Here is an 18,989-nt window from a genome sequence, read left to right as displayed (position 1 = left end):
AATAAATCTTGACAATTAAAGGTGTATTTGAGATGTACATTTTAAAGCTTTCCTTAACATGAAAGTCTTAAATATTTATTGGAGTTGTTTTCAGTGTGGTGTATTTCAATGCTTTATGCTGAGGCTCATGCTAAATACATTTCTGTAAAGTTGCATGTTTGAATATTTCCAGAGTTCCATTCCTGCACCCAGTTCTCAGCAGGTGAAAACACAGCAGTCCTCCACTGTTACTGATCAAAATGATGCAATTGTGAAACTATTCAATGATTTTGATGTTAAGGAAACGTCTTACCATCTAGTAATCTCTCATCTGGACCTGCATATATGTGATGATATTCATGCTAAGGAAAAGGGTAAGAACTTTTATTAGGTGTCTTGCTTTTGTACTGTTGGGTGTGGCTGTAGGCCAGTGTTCTTCATTGTAAAGCCTGGGGGTCAGTGGCAGCCTCCATTTGCTGGGGGCTGCTAAATGCAGCTCCCTGATCAATTGTTTGTTGGGCCTCTGTGAAGCTTTGGCTGAAGCTGAATATTCTGCAGTCTCCCTGGCACCATGTGGAGATGGCCATTCCCACTGTGCAGTGCTGCGCTTTGCTCAGCACCAGGAGGCTTCATGTCTTTCCACAAGCCAAAAAAGGTCATTTCAAACAATAAAAAGTTTTCTCCCTTTTTGTGGTGTTCTCATGCTAATCCTGTTCCAAGAGGTTTCACAGATGGAGGGCTTTACTGAAGGAGGAACTGGTATAAGTTAGGAAGCATTAGGATGAAAGTATATAAGAACAGCCCTGCTGGACCAGGCCCAAAGTGTATCTAGTTCCGCATCCTGTTCCACACAGTGGCCCACCAGATGCCACTGCATAAAGATGTTACTATGTATAAAGCACGTATAAGTGTAATGAGCATAAATCAGAATAAATCTGGGCTGCTCACATTCCTGCTTTTCCTTGCAGTTGATTACGGTTTGTTACAGTTTTTCAAACCTTGGCTTTCCTTGTTGGAAAAAATGGGTGGGAAATTATATTGACTAGAAGCTGACTGCACAGCACAAGAAACAAGTCTGGCTAGTTAGGAATTGAGAAGGGTAGCAGGCAGTCGACACTCCCCAAAGTAACTCTCAGGCAGGTAGCCACACCTTGACCTTTTTTTTTATCTGCTTTATCCATGAGGTGTCTCCATATGGTACAGCAAAAATGTTTGAGTATCCTGCACTGCCATTTAACACTCACCCAAAGCGCAACTTTTAAAACATGCTGATATTGCATATTAAGGCCCAGTCATCGGGGCGGGGGGGAAGCCTGGCTGTATGACTGACACTTGGTACCATATTGATGTTGCTGTAAATTCCTCCCTCATCTGAATTCCCCACTACCCTGTGGGTACTGAAGCAGGAGTAAATTGCCATTTGGAAGACTTCCAGCACTGTGTCCCAACTCCATGTAATACATAGGGTTGTGTTGTGAGGTGGCTGTATTAATACTAGTAATTAAATAAGAATCATCAGGGTGAAGCAGCATAGGGGCTACCAAACACAGGATTATCTATCTTTAAAAGTTGTCAACAGAAGGTATCTCCTGAGAGTAAATGAAACAATTGGAGATGTATTGTTTAAATGTTCTGTTCTTTTACAGATGCAAACAGGCGTATTTCAGGGGGTGCTATGCAATTGTCCTTTAGTCAATTAACTGTAGACTACTACCCTTTTCACAAAGCAGGTAAGAGTAAATGTTGAGATTGCAGTTTTTCTTAGCCAGTTATGTACACCATCTTGGGCAATGTTAATTCTCAGTAAAAACATTTATGCTGAATGTTACATATTCATTTCCTTGCATGTGGCCTGAAATAGTAAAAAATGAAGTGAGGATGCTACAGATTGGTTATTTTGTGCAAAACATAACATTGCATCTTACCTTCTGTTTATGGCTTAAAAACATTTTAATGTACTTGGCATTTATACAAAACTGTAGAGTGTTCCAAGCACTTCGGATATATTGTCTCAGAAATTCTTATTACAGTCCTTTAAGGTAGATAAGTGACATCACTGCAGACTTGGTGATTCACAGCTCAGTCTCTTATCTCTCAGTGGATATGTTAAGTGGTGGAATGTTGGAAAACCAAGGACTGGCAAAATCCCAGGAGTCTCATTACATAGGCTCCTAAACATGTGATGCTGGTGCCTAGGAAACTGAAAATTTTCCACAGACTTGTAAGGAGCTGCTCCTAAGTATCTGTCTGCTCCTACAAATGCTAGGATATTTTCCCAGCTTGGACTATAACCTAGTCTGTAGGTAATGTAAGGCTCTGTGGGTGTTTGCACTTGATGTTTACTATAGGTGAATATAGGTGAATTAATTACTCTGCTCTGTGTGCTGCATAAGTATTTTTGTCTAGTAAGGGAATACAAAAGAGATTTGCTTAATTAAATCATAATTAGATTAGAGAACATCCTTCTATCCTAGGAATTTACAAGAACATAACCTGATGTTCTTGATACTGTGCATTTATTTCAGGGTACATTCGATCTTATATAAGACTTGAGTGACTTGCATAACTACAACGACTACTTCTACAACAAATATTTATATAGCGCTTTATAACCAAAGTTCCCAAAGTGGCTTACACAGAAAAATAAATAATACATAAATAAGATGGTCTTCTGTCCCCAAAGGGCACTAATAGTATCTTCTTTGTGTATATTTCTCTAAGACATACCTGTGGCTAATCCCATGTATGGCAGCTCTTGCGAGAGTTCGGAGAGCTGCCAGATAGCCATGGGTGGGAAGAAAGAAAATGGTGGCAGCGGCTGGTCAGCAGGGGGTGGGGGGCACGGCACCAAAAATGGCAGCGGGGGTGGGCAGAAGGAGGCAGTGGGGATAGACGGGGGGCAGACGGGGGGAAGGAGTCAGCAGCGGGTGGGGGCAAGGAGGCGGTGAGACAGATGGGGGGTGGGGGGAGGCGGCAGCGGCCAGTCGACAAACTAGAGGCACAGATGCCCTGCGATTAGCCCAGCTAGTTCCTATTAGTTTTTCTAGTGTCAGAAAAAACACATTCTGGGTATCTATAGCTGCTTGTCTGGCCTCACTGACTGTTGTTCCAATCCCGCTAGAGGCAGCTAGAAAAAGAAAGGGCAGATATATTGCAAGATTCTGCCACAGGGGTGTCAGAGAGAGAACAACCCCCATCAAAATCTTGATCAATCTCCTAGCACAGTCAGACAACAACCCACCATATTATGTTGGGTATAAGGAGATTTTGGTGGGAGTCATGGCACTCTTGCCTGTGTCCCATGAAATGCAAAGTAGGTTGAGACAGGAATCTGCGAACACTTCTCTTCTAGGAACTGTTTCATTGCTTAGAAAGGCTTACATCACTCTTTGAGAATCATCTAAAGATAGCAAGACATGCACTATGGCCATTCATCTTTAGGTGTAATGTATGGATATATGATACAATTCCAATATCGGAATATCATTAAGTGGCAGGTGACCAATATGTATCATCTTGTAACAAGCAATGAAACAGTACCACACAGTTTTAACAAATTTTTATCTTTTAAATTGTTAAAGCATTTTAAGCATGTATTTTGACTTGTTCATAGATTTGTTTTTATGTCCCTATGTGTAACATTGGCAGGTGACAGTTGCAGCCACTGGATGCATTATAGTGATGCTACCAAAGCCAGAAGTGGATGGGCAGATGAATTATTGCAGGAGTTCAAAAGCAATGTTGAATTGCTTAAGCAGGCTGTGAAGGCTCACAATGTAGATTCTCCTACTAAATCCCCACCTCATGGATCTCCACAGCACATACAAACAGGTATCTTATTGTGTATGTTGCTGATTTAGATAATGAGAAGAACTAAGGCTCTTTCTCACTAGTCCTGAAAGACATTTTATGGCTATAGGTCTCATTGATTCCTAGGGATCTCAAGCAGTAGCTTAATTGCACTGGAATTATATGACTGCCTTTGTTAACTTTTGGTAACATTTGTTCCAAATCCCAATCTTCCTTTTAATCCCTTAAGAGCATAAAAATAGTCTTTAAAGATGAATGAATAGAGCTATGTGAGGAAAAGATCTGAGATATTCCAAAGCCTGTACGTCAGCAAGTGACATCACCAGCAACTGTAATTTGTATTTTCTGAAGTAATGAGTTTTAATTTTGATGTTGATTTTAAGTAACAGACTTTTCTTTTAGAGAGACTTTACAAGTTGCCTTCTAGTCCAAGGACAGGAGAAGTCAGTTAAGGATAAATTATGTCCTGTATGTGGTCTGATGTGTCCTTTTTCCTACAGGCAAGGAACAGATGCCTAAAGGAATCTCTAAGCCTTCCTCTGTGTCATCTCAGCAACCAAAGGGTAAACTGATGTCCAGCCCTGTTGTGGTTAGACTTGCAGATTTTAACATTTATCAGGTATATTTCAGAACTAATTGCTGAAATTAGTTCCCCTTTTTCTCACAGCTATATATTGGCTACAGGGATTGGTAGAGGCAATCTTGTATAAAAGCTGCTCTATTAATAAGTGCTGTTGAACACTTATCTGCAGGAATCTGTAGAACAAGAGTTCATGGGATGGCTGGAGCAGTGATTGCATTTGCACCAGCTTTTATGCAATGTTTGTATGTGTTTTTGTGGATTGTTGCAGCTGTAGGGAGTTTCTTGCTAATCCACATTAGTAAAAACATGTAAACTCTTATTTATTCTTAACAAGACTTTAATAATGATTTGCTAAATTAATTGCTTTGGACAAAGTGGGTCTGATATTTCTTCCAAATCCAGGCTTCGAATTGTCTTATGTGTGTTTTATCATTTCTTGAATCTGGTTCATCCTCATTATCATGATAGATTGTAAATTATTATTAATTTGGGTCTCAAGCTAGACTGCATAGGGAATCGGTGTTTTCCCCAACCTATTTTGCATCTTGCTACTGGCACCCTTATGCTTCAGTATAAAACTGAGCTTCCTCCCCGCCCCGTCTATTCTCTGCTAACAGTGCAAAGGGGCACAATTTAAGTGATGGTTCTCTTATGTTTAGCAAGGAAAGAGCAATGGGGCATTTCCCCTGAATTTCAGAATTCAGTGTGGTGTTGACTGTTATTGCAATACCTATTTTAAAAAGAATAATTGCTCGTAACTGCTATCGTTTTCCTAAAAAAAGTACTTTAAGTTGGCTGAAAACTGCAATCCTGGAGAGAGACTGAAAATGTGCCCTCATTGGCTGATGAGACTATGACATCATCATCCTGCTTTCGCCAGTTAGTGTAATTCAGCTACATTCTGTTGGGTTTTACTCTCTCTTCTTCTGATAACTTTGCTGCCAACAGGGATTGCCACCAATCCCTCTCTTCCCTCAGACCTTTTCCTGACACATAGGCAGAGTGCTTCGGAGATGATAAGAAGCCGTGGGAGCTCTATCCTACTGCTCAGAAAAGATTTCTGCTGTTTCTTAACTTTTCAGAAATGGCAGTGGAAATAAGTCCTTCAATGAGATCTGTGTGGTGCTGAGTTTTCTGCTTGCCAGAGGACTGGGACCACCCACCACCGGCAAGTGGATTTGTAGATGCCTGCAGTGCCAACTAACAGGCCCCCAAATTCTATCAGGCTATTACAGAGAGCAAACTGAACTCCTTCAGAGGGGGGAAGATGGGGGCTGCTTCTTTCAGCTACCGTTCTTATGTGGCCTTTCACTGATCAATTTGCTATCCCTTTTTGTCGACCTCAAGAATCTTGCCTTGACACATCAGGGCTTTTGTGTATGAGAAGGGTGCAGCCCTGATTTTGATTCTCTCCATTGCCACCTCTAGTGACGTTGGGAGTGTGGGGAGCAGAAGGCAGGGAACAGCATCTGGGGAGAGAGAGGATTACTAGGTTAGAGTGAAAGGAGAGGACATGGAAGCTGTGCTTCCTGATTGTCTCCATGTTGCTTAAAGGGAAAACCCCATGAGTTGGGAGGGCGAAGAAGATGACGATAGGAGGGGGCTGGTTAAGAAACATAGGGAGAGTGAAGCGCCTTTTACTTGTTGCAGGGCACCTTATGGCACTTCAGTTGGGACTCAAAAGAGATACAGGGACATCTCACAATTCACAGACTCGCCATCCGCAGTTCCGCATATCCATGGACGTCTAATTATCTGCAGATATTAAAGTGTTAAAGCCCATGTATCCGTGCTTCCTAGAGGACTGGAAGTGACCACGGAGGTCACTGTTAGCTGCCTCATCTACAGGAGCCATTTTGTGTCTTGTTTCTTTGGAAAAACTGATTCCCCCTCCCCATCATTTTCCATGGTTTTGGAGGGCATTTAGAGCTTTGAGGGTATTCCTGGGCCCATGCAGACCCCGCGGAGCACACTACAGTAAGCAATTCTGCGTTTTTTAGCTGTGTGTTAGCTGGTTTATAGCGTTTTTTCTCCATTCTGAAACCTAACCCCCATTTCCCATTGGCATAATGCCTCATTACTTGTGGTTTTGTTGCTTGCGGTAGTAGGCAAGGAACAGAACCCCCACGAGTAATGAGGTTTGCCTGTATCCAACAGGCCTGAGACACTACTTAAACTTCAGTAGTGATTCTTCCCCTCTGCCCCTGCCAAGGAAGATTCCATCTACCTGGAATCCTTGCTCTTTAATCCTGAGTTTATTGTAGAGTGCACTCTGCAAATGATGATGAATCTGCACATGTTGGCACCATTCTTAGTTGTTGCCCATATTCCTGGACTCTGACAGAGAGCAAATCCTGGGGCAGATCTCTTCCACAAACAATACTCTGATATTACTTATTCTTCTTCCAATCTCTTTCACTTTTCTACCCAAAGAATGAGAATTCTTTTGTAATGTCCTATGACATGCTCTAGCTGGAAAAGCACTGTTCACATGTGTTGCTTCACAAAAACCAATGTGCTGTATTGATTGATGTTAAATTCCCATTTTTAGGTCTCTACTGCAGACCAATATCGTCGTTCACCAAAAACTCTTATTTCTTGCAATAAAAAGTCTCTTTACCTTCCGTCAGAAATGCCAGCCATTCATATTGAATTTACTGAATACTACTATCCAGATGGAAAAGATTTTCCTAGTAAGAGGGGTTTTTTCATTATTGTTTTCTTTCTGTGAAATGTGTTGTGTTTGTGGACTGTATATGTGAGGCTGCTGACCACTCAAGATGGCGTCCGTGCATGCTCAGATGCCATTTCCTGCTAGGAACAGGGAACTTCCTGTTCCTAATGCAGCTGGCAAACAGAGAGCCTAGCTGCTTCATACAAATAGCGCCACGCGGGGGCAGGGCGCCGTGGAGCTGCAACGGAGGGGCAGGTAAGACTTGCCTTCTTCCTTTTAAAGTGGCTATTGACCCCCAGCTGAAACGCTTTGACTGGGGCAGCTCAAAGCTTTTTGGCAACTGGAAATAGAAGTGCCGAAATGCTTCAAGCTCTAGGGATGTGCATGAACTGGTTCAGAGGTCCTTTTCTGGATCTCCCAACCGGTCGCGCTGTCTTCAAAATCGCTGGTGCAGGGCAGCAGTGTACCCTCTTGCTGCCCCTGTCAGCATCAGACTGGAAGTGGTCGGTGCATATGTAAGAGGATATGCTGCTGCCCCGAACCAGCAGTTTTGCACACAACACTGGTGGGGGAAACATGGGGGGTAGGGGTAAGAGCATCCTCCCGGCTCCGTAAAGCACCCCTTCCCCCGCCACCACCAAACTGGCCGTCTGCCAGTTTGAGCACATCCCTATCGAGCACATCCCTAGTAAGCTGGATGATGTGAGCACATCATGAGATGATTCAGGGCAGTTGGATGTAGAGAATTATGGTTCAGGTCCCTTCCAACCCTGCAGGTTTGTTTGTTGTTAATTCAAGACCATGATTCTTGTATAACTAGTTTGTGCATATTTTGTTAGTTGCTGTTGCCACCCCCCCAATCTCTCTCTCTCTCTCTCTCTCTCTCTCTCTCTCTCTCTCTCTCTCTCTCTCATCACTGAATCTTAGTAGTAGACCAGGAAGGAAGGGGAGTCAGAGCTCCTTCCATTCTTGTTTGAAACATTTTTGCCCGAGTCATGCAGTTCTTTCTGGTTATCTGCTTCTAGCAGCAGCACCAGCTTGTTGCCTTTTGCTGCTTGAGGCGAATAGCAGTGAGCTGCCGGGCTCCACCCCTTTTCCCTCCCAGTCTCACTTTCTGGAGTGCACCACCACTAATTGTGTGCCACATGCGACGTCATGGAGTGTGCAGCTGGCAGCAGCAGCAGCTTTGCATGCTAGCTTCTCCTCTTTGTCCCTGCATTGCTAAGCCAGCACCAGCTCTTCCCCCTACCCCGTTACTCCCCTCCAAGCACCAAACTTATCTGCTTTTGTCTCCCGACAAGTTTGATGCTTGGAGGGGAGAGACGGTGTGAGAGCTGGCACTGATTTAGCCACACAGCAGTGAAGAGGAGAAGCCAGTGTGCCAAGCTCTACATTACCTCGCATAGCATGCTTTCAGAAGTGACGTACCGCAGAAGGTGAGTCTGGGAGGGAGAAGGGGGCAGCATGTGGGTGAGGGAGGTGGGGAGGAAGCCAAAAGACTGGTAGTGCAGATGAGGTGGAGGCAGCAGGTAGGTGGGGTGATACCTGGAGCTGGGTGCCCACTTTTGCTGCACTGAGGTACACTTGTCACCTGAGGCCATTACCCGATAAAACCATCCCTGTATAGCAGCACACTCATCATACTGATATTTAGTGTGTGGGGTTGGTTTTTTTTACCCTTTTCAGGCAAAGTTGTTATTCTTTTCTATGTATTGCTGTGTTAGCACTGAAAATGTTACCCCTGCTAACTGAGCAAAGAGACACCTTTTAAAGTGTTGATCCTCTTATATTTAGCAGGGGGTGAGCAACTGGCCCTATCCAACCCCAGCACAGCATTCCTCCAGTGGCTGTTGCTGGTGTCTACCTTATGTTGCTTTTTAGATTGTGAGCCCTTTGTGGACAGGGACCATCTTATTTGTGTATCATTTATTTTTCTATGTAAACCACTTTGAGAATTTTATTTATTTTATTATTTATTTATTTAACATATTTTTATACCGCCCAAAACTTGCGTCTCTGAGAGGTTTACAACAAAATAAAAACAGAAAGTAAAGCATTAATTAAAACAAAAACAAAAAGTTTAAAACATTACAACAATTTAAAAGTTTTAAAAGAATATTTTAAAACAGCATTACAATCATTAAAACAATATTAATTAAAAGCCTGGGTGAACAGATGCGTCTTTAAAGACTTTTAAAAATCTGTCAGTGATGGGGAGGCTCTTATTTCACTAGGGAGCACATTCCAAAGCCTTGGGGCAGCAGTGGAGAAGGCCCGTCCCTGAGTGGCCACCAGGCAAGCTGGTGGCAAATGCAGATGGACCTCTCCAGCTGATCTCAGTGGGTGGTGGGGTTCATGATGAAGAAGATGTTCTCTTAAATACCCAGGGCCTAAGCTGATTAGGGCTTTATAGGTTATGACTAACACCTTGTATTTTGCTTGGCAACATATCGGCAGCCAGTGTAGCTCCTTCAATATAGGAGTTATATGGTCTCTCCGAGATAACCCAGAGACCAGCCTGGCTGCCACATTCTGGACCAACTGTAGTTTCCGGACCACATACAAGGGCAGCACCACATAGAGTGTATTGCAGTAATCCAGTCTGGAGGTTACCAGCATATGTACCACTGTTCTGAGGTCGTTCATCTCAAGAAATGGATGCAGCTGGCGTATCCGCCGAAGCTGATAGAAGGCACTTCTGGCCACTGCCTCAACCTGGGAGACCACAGAGAGGCTTGGATCCAGAGGCATCCCTAGACTGCGTACCTGCACCCGCTTCAAATTTTGTTGAAGAGCAGTATATAAATATTTGTAGGTAGTAGTAGGTAGTAGTAGTAGTAAGTAAATGTTAAGCTATTAAAAAAATGGAACTGTTGTTTTATTGCCCCTGTCATTAAGGAGTGCGTGTGCATGCACACACAGATATAAAGAGTCAGCATTTTCCTACATAAAGTCATCTCAATAGGCTTTATCAAGGAAAATGCTAATGATATAATCTCTCTGCTGATTGCCCAGAGTATATGGCCCACTCAACCTCTCTACACAAATATCTGCTCTTGATTTCTGTCTGTATGAAATCTGAGCTTGTGTGCTTGACATGGTGCTATGAAGCCATCACTGCCCACGCACCCCCCCACCCTCCGCTTATGTCCTCTGCCCAAAACTAGTGCTGCAGATTTCTGTAGTGCTTCAAGCAAATATGTATGAAGAGTTAAATAGACCACGGCAGCACAATCAGTACTGCTGCAATAGATATATGCACATTTTTGTGTGACTTGTGGGCATCTGTTAGATGCTGACCATAACAAGTACCATGCTTCTCTTCCTCTAACTGCCTGAAAGAGTCTTGGAATTTTTTTAAGTGGATGATAGGATGAATTCTAACCACATAACCATATGCTAACCATATGTAGATGTAACTCATTAGAAAGTGGGGAGAAATACAGGCTGCCTTTCTCTCTTAGCAACACTCTACCATTTAAGGACATTCATTCCTCTTCCTTTCCAGATTCCCTTAGAAGTCAGTTAACTAGACCAGAAGCTTGAGATTGTCTATCTAGTTTTTCTTCTTCGAACTTATTTAAGAGTAGGATAAATGGCTGCAGTCAGAATCTACCGGGCTTTGCTCCTTTGGCTGCCCTCCCCCACACCTTTACATTACACAATTATTAAGCTACAGTCTTATCTGTATGTATATAGCCACAATGCCAGCCTCCCAATTTTACTTTTCTTATGGCCTCAGCATTGTATTTGAGTTTTGTTAATGATTTCAACTAGATGTTGAATGAAAGAATGATGCTACTGTTGAACTGTGTTTAGTAATCTTGTGTTTTGTTTTTCTTTCCTAGTTCCAAGCCCAAACCTTTATGTTCAGCTAAATGCTCTGCAGTTAACTCTTGATGAGAGGAGTATTCTTTGGCTAAACCAGTTTGTGCTGGACTTAAAACAGAGCCTCAATCAGTTCATGGCGATGTACAAGTTAAATGACAATTCAAAGTCTGAAGAGCATGTTGATGTTCGAGTTGATGGGTTAATGATAAAGGTACAGTTTGAAACGATACCACATGAGACATTGATCAAGGTTCTAGTTCTGCACTAAATTTTGCTTGAGAGCAACCTCATTAATTTTTTTTAAAAAGTTTTCTAAAGGGGCAAAACTTGTGACTTGCTGGCCATACATGATGCACAAGTTTCCCCTACCCCCAGGCCTCTGTTTTCTAATTATAAGATTCCCACTTTTTTAATGGGCGTATGAAGCTGTGCTCATTCATAATCAAGACACTAAAATAGTCTATTCTGGAGCTTTGGGAGCTCTGTTGGAAAAAAGTAAATTTCTAGCACATATGGTTGACAACCTAAATCGGAGCATGTATTGAAAAACTGTTTCCAGTGTAATGTGATATCAAACAACTTGCTGACCCCTGGGCGATGTGTTGTGATCACCTGTTTCTTCAGGCTTTTAGTTAAAATGTTCTTGTTTATTGTTTTATTTTAAACTGTTGGTTTTAGATGTTCTAAATTTTATGTAAACCTATTTTAAATTTTAAAATGTAAATTTTATGTAAACCTAGAGCAATGGTTCTTAATGTGGGGTTTACTAGATGCTGCTGAACTACAACTTGCAGCATCCCCAGCCACAATAAATTGCCTGGGGATGCTGGGAGTTGTAGTTCAGCAGAATCTGGTGGACCCCACATTAAGAACCACTGGCCTAGAGATATTTTATATTAGGTGGTTTATAAATTCAATAACTTGAAAAAATATAAGAAAAGACTAGGAGAAGGTAATATGTGGAATAACTTTACATAATTGAAATTTAACTTTCTGTGTAAATGTTTGGAATCTAGGGAGAACTTAAATACAATCTAAGCTTCTGGCATGCGCTAGAACTATGCTGGAGAGTTGCTTGAACAATGCTAGAACTATCCAAAGGTGGGGAGATGGACTGCTTGGTGCTAGGGAACCTAGATTTAGTGAGCATGTCAGGAACCCGAGGGAAATGAGAAAATCTGTGATGTATCCCTGGAAGTAATATCTGAGAAGGACAGAATGAATTGAAAGGTGTGTCAAAGCCATATGGACTCTGTGATAATGGAGTCCAATAAGTTAGAAAACTTGAATAAATAAGCATTTTCACAAAATTGCTGTGGGTGGAAATAGTGGATAGGAAAAGTAATTTAGTACCAGGGACAAAGCTCATTGATTGGGGGCATAATAGTAAGGGTGATCTTAAGTGCTGGTTCCAGTACAGATCCTCAGGGAACTCTACTTCTTTCTTTCCTCCATTGTGAAAACTGCACGTTTATTCTTACCCTCGTTTTTCCTGTCCTGCAACCAGTTACCAATCCACACATGAACCTGTCCCCTTATCCCATGTCTGCTAAATTTACTCAAGAGCCTTTGGTGGGGAACTTTGTCAAAAAAGTTCTTCAGAACTCTTGGGTAGATGCCATCTGGCCCTGGCAATTTGTTAATGTTTAGTTTTTCAATACAGTTTAGAACATCTATCTTGTCATCTCAAATTGGTCCAGTTCTTCAGCCTCCAAACCTGAGAAGCTTAGTTCGGGAGCGGGTATATTGTCAGTATCCTCAGCTGTGAAGACAGATGCAAATAACTCATTCAGCTTCTCTGAAATCTCCTTATCCTCTTTAATAATCCCTTTCATACCCTCATCATCTAAGGGTCCAACCTCCCTGGCAGGTTTTCTGCTTCTGATATATTTTGGGAAGTTTTTGTTATTTCCCTTGACACCTCTAGTGATACGCTCCTCAAACTCACCTTTTTGCATCCATTATTATGTCCTTGCATTTCTTTTGCCAGAGTGTAAGTTCCTTTCTGTTCTCTTCATTTGGGCAGGACTTCCATTTTCTGAAGGAAGTCTTCTTCCTTGACTCTACTTGTTAGCCACGCTGGCATCCTCCTGAACTTGGTGGTACCTTTCCTCCTTCTTGGTGTACATTCCAAGTGAGCTTCTATTATTGTGGTTTTATGCAAGTTCTATGCTTTCCGGAGTGATTTGACCCTCCTGACTTCCCCTTTCAGTTTCCTTTTTACCACTTCCATCAATTTTGAGAAGTTTCCTCCTCTGAAGTCCAGCGCATCTGTGTTGGACTTCCTTGGCAATGCTCCACTTGCATATAAGCTGAATTGGATCCACTAAGGTCACTATTCCCTAATGGTTTGACAACACTGACATCTCACACCAGGTCCTGGACACCACTCAGCATTAGACCAAGGTCGCCTTCTCTTTAGTTGGTTCCACGACCAACTAATGCACAGTCATTTAGCACATCTAGAAATTTGGCCTCTCTGTCAATACCTACACGTGAATTTGCTGAGTCTGTGGGAGAGCAATTGAAGTCACCCATGATTACAGCTGTGTATCTTTGATGCTTCTCTGATTTGCTTCTCCAACTGCAGGTCACTCTCAGCGTTTTGATCTGGAGGGTGATAGTATGTCCCTCGTAAAACATTTCCTTTCAGTCCTCATATTGTCACTCATAATGATTCTGTGGTGGACTCTGGTCTTCCTAGGTTTTCTGGCTTGTTGGATTCCAGCCCTTGTTTAATATACAGTACTACTCCACCTCCAATCTGCCCCTCCCTTTCCTTTCTGTAGAGTTTGTATCCAGGAAGAACAGAGTCCCACTGGTTCTCAACATTCCACCAGGTTTGTTATGCCCACTGTATCTGTTTTCATTAACAACCAAGCACTCCAGTTCAGCCATCGTAGCTCCAAGGCTTCTGGCATTGGTATATAGACACCTATACACCGAGTCTCTTACATGGTGCTGGCATGTTTTAGCTCCCTTACCATTATTTTAAGCTATCATGTGTTCCTGTCTGCTCTACTCCTGGTTCTACTTTGTCCTCTTCTGGTTTATCTGAAAAGTTTGCACCCCTGCACTTTAGGGGATTTTGCTTGCCAAACCAGACACCACTTAGTTCCTGTCAGCAGTCACCCAGGCATCATTTTAAAAGAATTTCTGCGAACATTTTGTTTTTAAGCACCAGCAGTCTGCTTCCATCTTGGTTCAAGAGGAGCCTGTCCTTTTTGTACAGGCTTTGCTTGCCCCCAAAGTATCACATTGCCTAACAAATCTAAACCCCTTCTCCCAGCATCACCGTCTCATCCATGCATTGAAACTCCTCAGCTCCACCTGTCTCCTCCGCCCGTCTCACTAGCTCTGCGTGTGGAACAGGTAGCACTTCAGCGAACGCTACCCTGGGGGTCCTGGACTTCAATATGCTACCTAGCAACCTACATTTGGCCTTCAGGGCCTCTCAACTGCATTTCCCAACGTCGTTGGTGCCAATGTGCACCACGACAGCTGACTCCTCCCCAGCACTGCCTAACAGCCTATCTAGACACTTTGTGACATCTGCAGCCTTCACACCAGGCAGGCAAGTCACCGTGCAGTCTACATGCGGGTCACAAACCCATCTCTCTATGCCCCCAACAATCAAATCACCCACTACTAGGAGGCCCCCAACCCCTGAAGGAGTATCATCTGTGCAAGAGGTTTTGGGCACATCACCCAAGAAAGGGGTCCCTTCTAAGGTAGCATTCCCCTCTTCCTCAGACTCATATCCTCCTTCCCCAAGACCTTCATTCTCCATGACAGCAGAGGAGCTGTCAGCCTGGGATGCCTCTATCACATCCCTGAGGGTCTCATCCACATACCACTCTGCCTCCCTGAGCTTCTCCAGGTCAGTCACTTTGCCTTCGAGGGAACAAACTTGTTCCCCGAGAGCTAGGAGCTCTTCGCCCTGAATGGTCACCCACAATTTCTGCCCCTCAGGCAGATAGTCATACATGCAACCCTTTGTGCAATACACTGGGAAGCACCCCCTCCCCTGTTGGCCTTCTATCTTCATAACTGGTTTTATTGGCTGTTTAGAATATATAGAAGGGTGTTTTTTTTTACTTGAAAGCAAGGTCTTAGCTGCAGTTGTCAGCTAAGTACAACAGCAGCAACAACAGATATTTACATACTGCTTTTCAACCGAAGTTTCAAAAGTGGAAAAGAAGTAATAAAAAAATAAAATGGATCCCTGTCTCCAAAGGGCTCACAATTTAAAAAGAAATGTAAGATAGACACCAGCAACAACCTCTGGAGGTATTGTGCTGGGGGTGGATAGGGCCAGTTACTCTCCCCCTGCTAAATAAAGTGAATCACCACATTAAAAAGGTGCCTCTTTGCCCAGTTAGCAGGGGCAGTAAAGGTTTTACTTAAAAGTTGACAAAAGTGAGGTAGTACTTACCTTCTCCTCATGCTGGGTATCTCCTTTGTGATAAAGGGGGACTGTTTGAGCGCCTCCTTGCACACTTCTGTACTAAATTCCACATAAAACCCCTTTGATATCTGTTAGCAAACTCCTCAGCACCACTGGTTTCAGCCTGAAGTAGCCATGATTGCAGCAGTTGGGACTCACAAGTGTACTCAAACAGTCCCAGTGGGGTTACAACCCATATAATGTCCTTGAGTAATTTCTGTACATATTGCCAATTGGATAAGTACTCACTGGGGCAGACAATTTGTCATGCACACTCGTAAACAGACCCACAGAGTTTTGAGAATATATTAAAGTTGTGCCCTTTTGTCACCTCTGTTTTTGTAACTTTCTGCTTCTTTTTGCAGTTTATCATTCCATCTGAAAGGAAACAAAACCATAAAGATGAACCACGTGCAATTTCCATTCAGAGTTCTGAAATGGTTGCTACAAACACTAGGCACTCGGCAAACTGCAGACACTCTGATCTGGAATCTGTATTCCAAAACTTCAAAGACACTGAATTTTTCAGCAGAACTTTCACAGGCTTTCCAAAATCCCCGGAGTGCTTCAATCTTCTGCATCCAATCTTCCAGAGACATGCTCATGAACAAGACACTAAGATGCACGATGTCTATAAAGGTTTTGTCATCCCTAAACTGACTAAATGTGCACTTAAAACGTCTGCTGCTTCTGATATCTGGGCAGTGCATTTTTCCCAATTTTGGATAGACTATGAAGGAATGAAGAGTGGGAAAGGACGACCAATAAGCTTTGTGGACTCATTCCCGCTTTCCCTTTGGGTTTGTCAACCCACAAAATTTGAACAGTCACACAGAGAGTCCTCTTTCTATAATCAGAAACCTCTTAACATACAAAAAAGTGACTCTATTGATCTTGCTAGCCGACTGCAGCGCAAACAACGTCTGAAGGAGTATTATAGTACTGAGACAGAACCCTTGACCAATGGTATTGAAAACCTATGCACTACTGGCTGCACTTTGGGATCCCAGTCTGCACCTGCTTCCTCTGATGCAGATGTTCACATTCTTGTCCACATCCAAAAACATGTGAGCATGCAGATCAATCACTACCAGTACCTTTTCTTACTCTACCTCCAAGAATCTCTTGTGTTGCTCCTGGATAACCTGAGGAAAGATATAGAGTCTGTGACAGGGAACCCTGCAAGGCAGGAAAATGTCTGCATTGGGATCTTGCTGAAAAGTGCAGACGTAGCTCTGTTGCTCCATCCACTGCTGCAGGAAAGCACCTGCAAATCTCCTGTTTTGGAGGAAGGGAGTCCAATGGCATCAGAACTCTCGCCTTCGGAGAATGGAGAAACTTGTACATCCGAAAGCAAGCTAGCTGCTGCAGCTGAAACTGCACAGATGAGCAGCTTGGAGATGAATAATATAGTTGACTGTAGGTCTACGAGTGCTGATCACAGCAAAGCCATTCTCATAGACCCCCTTTTCAAATCGGATAGTGGCATGGATTTGCGAAGGGGAAGTTCTTTCTCTGATGATGCATCAGAAAAATATTTGGGGAGAATACATGAAGAAAGTAGTAGTGGACTCTTCAGTCGAAGTGATTCGGAGGAAATTTGTGAGTCACTAAGTGACAAGAGCAATGCATATTCTAGGGATTTTGTTAATGTTTTGGGTTGCAGAGAAGATTCTGTTGAGTTTTTGATGGATAAGGAGGATGACAAAAATGTCTGTTCAAATAAGGAAAGCGGAGCAGAAGGATCACCTCTTAAAGTAACGGAGTTAGAATCTGATGCTGCTTGGCAGTCTGAAGAGCTTGACAATGACAAAGAAAAGATGGCCACAGCTAAAATGCTTGCTTTTCAGCATTCATTAAGGTACAGAAAACTAAGTCACTGTTTAGACATAGGGGTTGGAACTGATACACTCAAGCCCATGTAGATTGCAGCCCCTTCCCAGAACTGAAAGGTCATTTCTTGCTGCATTTAAGGCTAGTCTACGTGGATGAAGCTGGAGATGGTGGGTTTTTTGATGGCTTCAGTGTACTGTGGTGTGTTGCATTATTCTTCCATACTGAGGTCATTCACACAATCAAAAACTGTGGTCTACCCAGGTTTGGGAGCTGTGTGTGCTCCAAATTTTTGATTGCATGGGTGCAAACAACTAGGAAGGAGGAGGGAGAAGTGATTGTGTGGAAGCAAGGTGTAGCTTTTGTGGAAAACCCGTGTAGCTTTTCCTCCTACCTTGCTTCCACACAATCACTTCTCCCTCCTCCTTCCTAGTTGTTTGCACCCATGCAATCAAAAATTGGGAGCACACACAGCTCCCAAACCTGGGTAGAACACAGTTTCTGCTTGTGAGAATGACCTCACTGTGTGGAACACTTCTGTGCAAGTGCCAGCTGTTTCCCGGAGAAGTGAGCGGTGTAGGTGTGAAAACTGGCTATGTGAAGTGTCCGATTGGTGAAGTACCATGTTATACACTAGGGTAACGGAGAAGCCACCATGTAATTCTAGCTTCCTCTGTGTGGATTACTTTTTCTGATTAGTGATTTAAATAATTAAACGTGAGTTTTCCTGAGAAGTGATTTAAATCAAATCCTCCCTGCTTCCTAGGGAACATATAAACAATGTACATGCCCAGTGTTATCTTGGAGGAACATCTCTCTATCCCAGTCATGTTGGCAGCTTTTAAACACATTGTCTCTCTCTTTTATACATTGACAAATCTGCTCTCCATAGTGATGCCCAGGAATATGGTGTAGAGCACAGTGGACAAAAATTAATAAAATTACCTTTTGGTGTCCAACTCCTACTTGTAATCTTAAAATTCAGAGAACTATTTCAGTTTTCACCAATATTTATTTTCTGCTTAGGGTTTTGAAATTTTATTTTGTAATTTTTTTTCACCTTAAACAATAATTTCCTAATATCTTTATATTAAAAAGTGGAAAGCCTAAGGAACGCTGCCAGTCCAACCTCCCTGCATTCTCTGTTTCTTATAAGAACATGAAGAAAAGTCCATCACAAGCCTCTTTGGATACCATTTCTATTGATAGCATGTTGCTGGAGGAACAGTATTTGGAGAGTGATGGAAGTGATAGTCACAGCTTTTTGGAGAAAGGTATGTGTATTGGTGTACACAATTGTTTTTAGTTATTACAATTTTAAAGAAAGAGTAGATCAAATCCTGATCAATTTTTTCTCAAGCATTTTTTATGATTTACTAGTGTTTACCAGCTTTAGTTTTTTTTTTTAATTTATTTATTTATTTATTTATTTATTTATTTTAAAAGGAATTACTTCTAAGTGTAGATCTTAGAAGTACAGTTTTGGACATTTGTGGTACTACCATTATTGTGAAATACTGTTCATTGTAGGGCTGATTCTGTTAATCTGTTGGATTGGTTCACTCTGTGGCTGACGCGTCTCAACTTGATATTACTGCCAACATATCTAATGTCAGCTGTGCAGACTGAATCCTTAGAGCATTCCTCATAGATAAATTGTTAATTATGGCTAAAGTCTGTCAATAATTGCACGGCCAAGTTCTTATTCTATAAATGAAACCTTTGTGTATTAGGGTTGAGTTTGGCTCTCTCTCCCTGTATGATGGTGGTGGTTTTATCTAATTTACAGTGCTGTGGCTGTCAGTTATGGGGGGTGGGGCGGGGAACATTTG

At 42.5% G+C, this 18,989-nt stretch overlaps 1 protein-coding gene across 2 annotated transcripts in view; it reads left to right on the top strand.

Moving 5' to 3' along the window:
* The window catches only part of BLTP3B (bridge-like lipid transfer protein family member 3B), an 86,284-nt gene that overhangs the window by 48,281 nt on the left and 19,014 nt on the right, over window positions 1-18,989 (top strand). The window contains exons 8-15 of one of the 2 annotated variants that reach the window (XM_053252787.1): window positions 173-353; window positions 1,626-1,709; window positions 3,628-3,810; window positions 4,290-4,408; window positions 6,924-7,065; window positions 10,895-11,088; window positions 15,690-17,185; window positions 18,256-18,431. In XM_053252787.1, the coding sequence (XP_053108762.1) occupies window positions 173-353; window positions 1,626-1,709; window positions 3,628-3,810; window positions 4,290-4,408; window positions 6,924-7,065; window positions 10,895-11,088; window positions 15,690-17,185; window positions 18,256-18,431 (2,575 nt within the window). Of the gene's footprint in view, window positions 1-172; window positions 354-1,625; window positions 1,710-3,627; window positions 3,811-4,289; window positions 4,409-6,923; window positions 7,066-10,894; window positions 11,089-15,689; window positions 17,186-18,255; window positions 18,432-18,989 lie in introns of those variants that run through there. The other variant, XM_053252788.1, reaches the window with a different exon arrangement.

Source organism: Hemicordylus capensis, chromosome 5, assembly GCF_027244095.1.
Source record: "Hemicordylus capensis ecotype Gifberg chromosome 5, rHemCap1.1.pri, whole genome shotgun sequence".
Classification (NCBI taxonomy): Eukaryota; Metazoa; Chordata; class Lepidosauria; order Squamata; family Cordylidae; genus Hemicordylus; species Hemicordylus capensis.
This window is presented reverse-complemented; position numbering and strand designations above follow the sequence as displayed.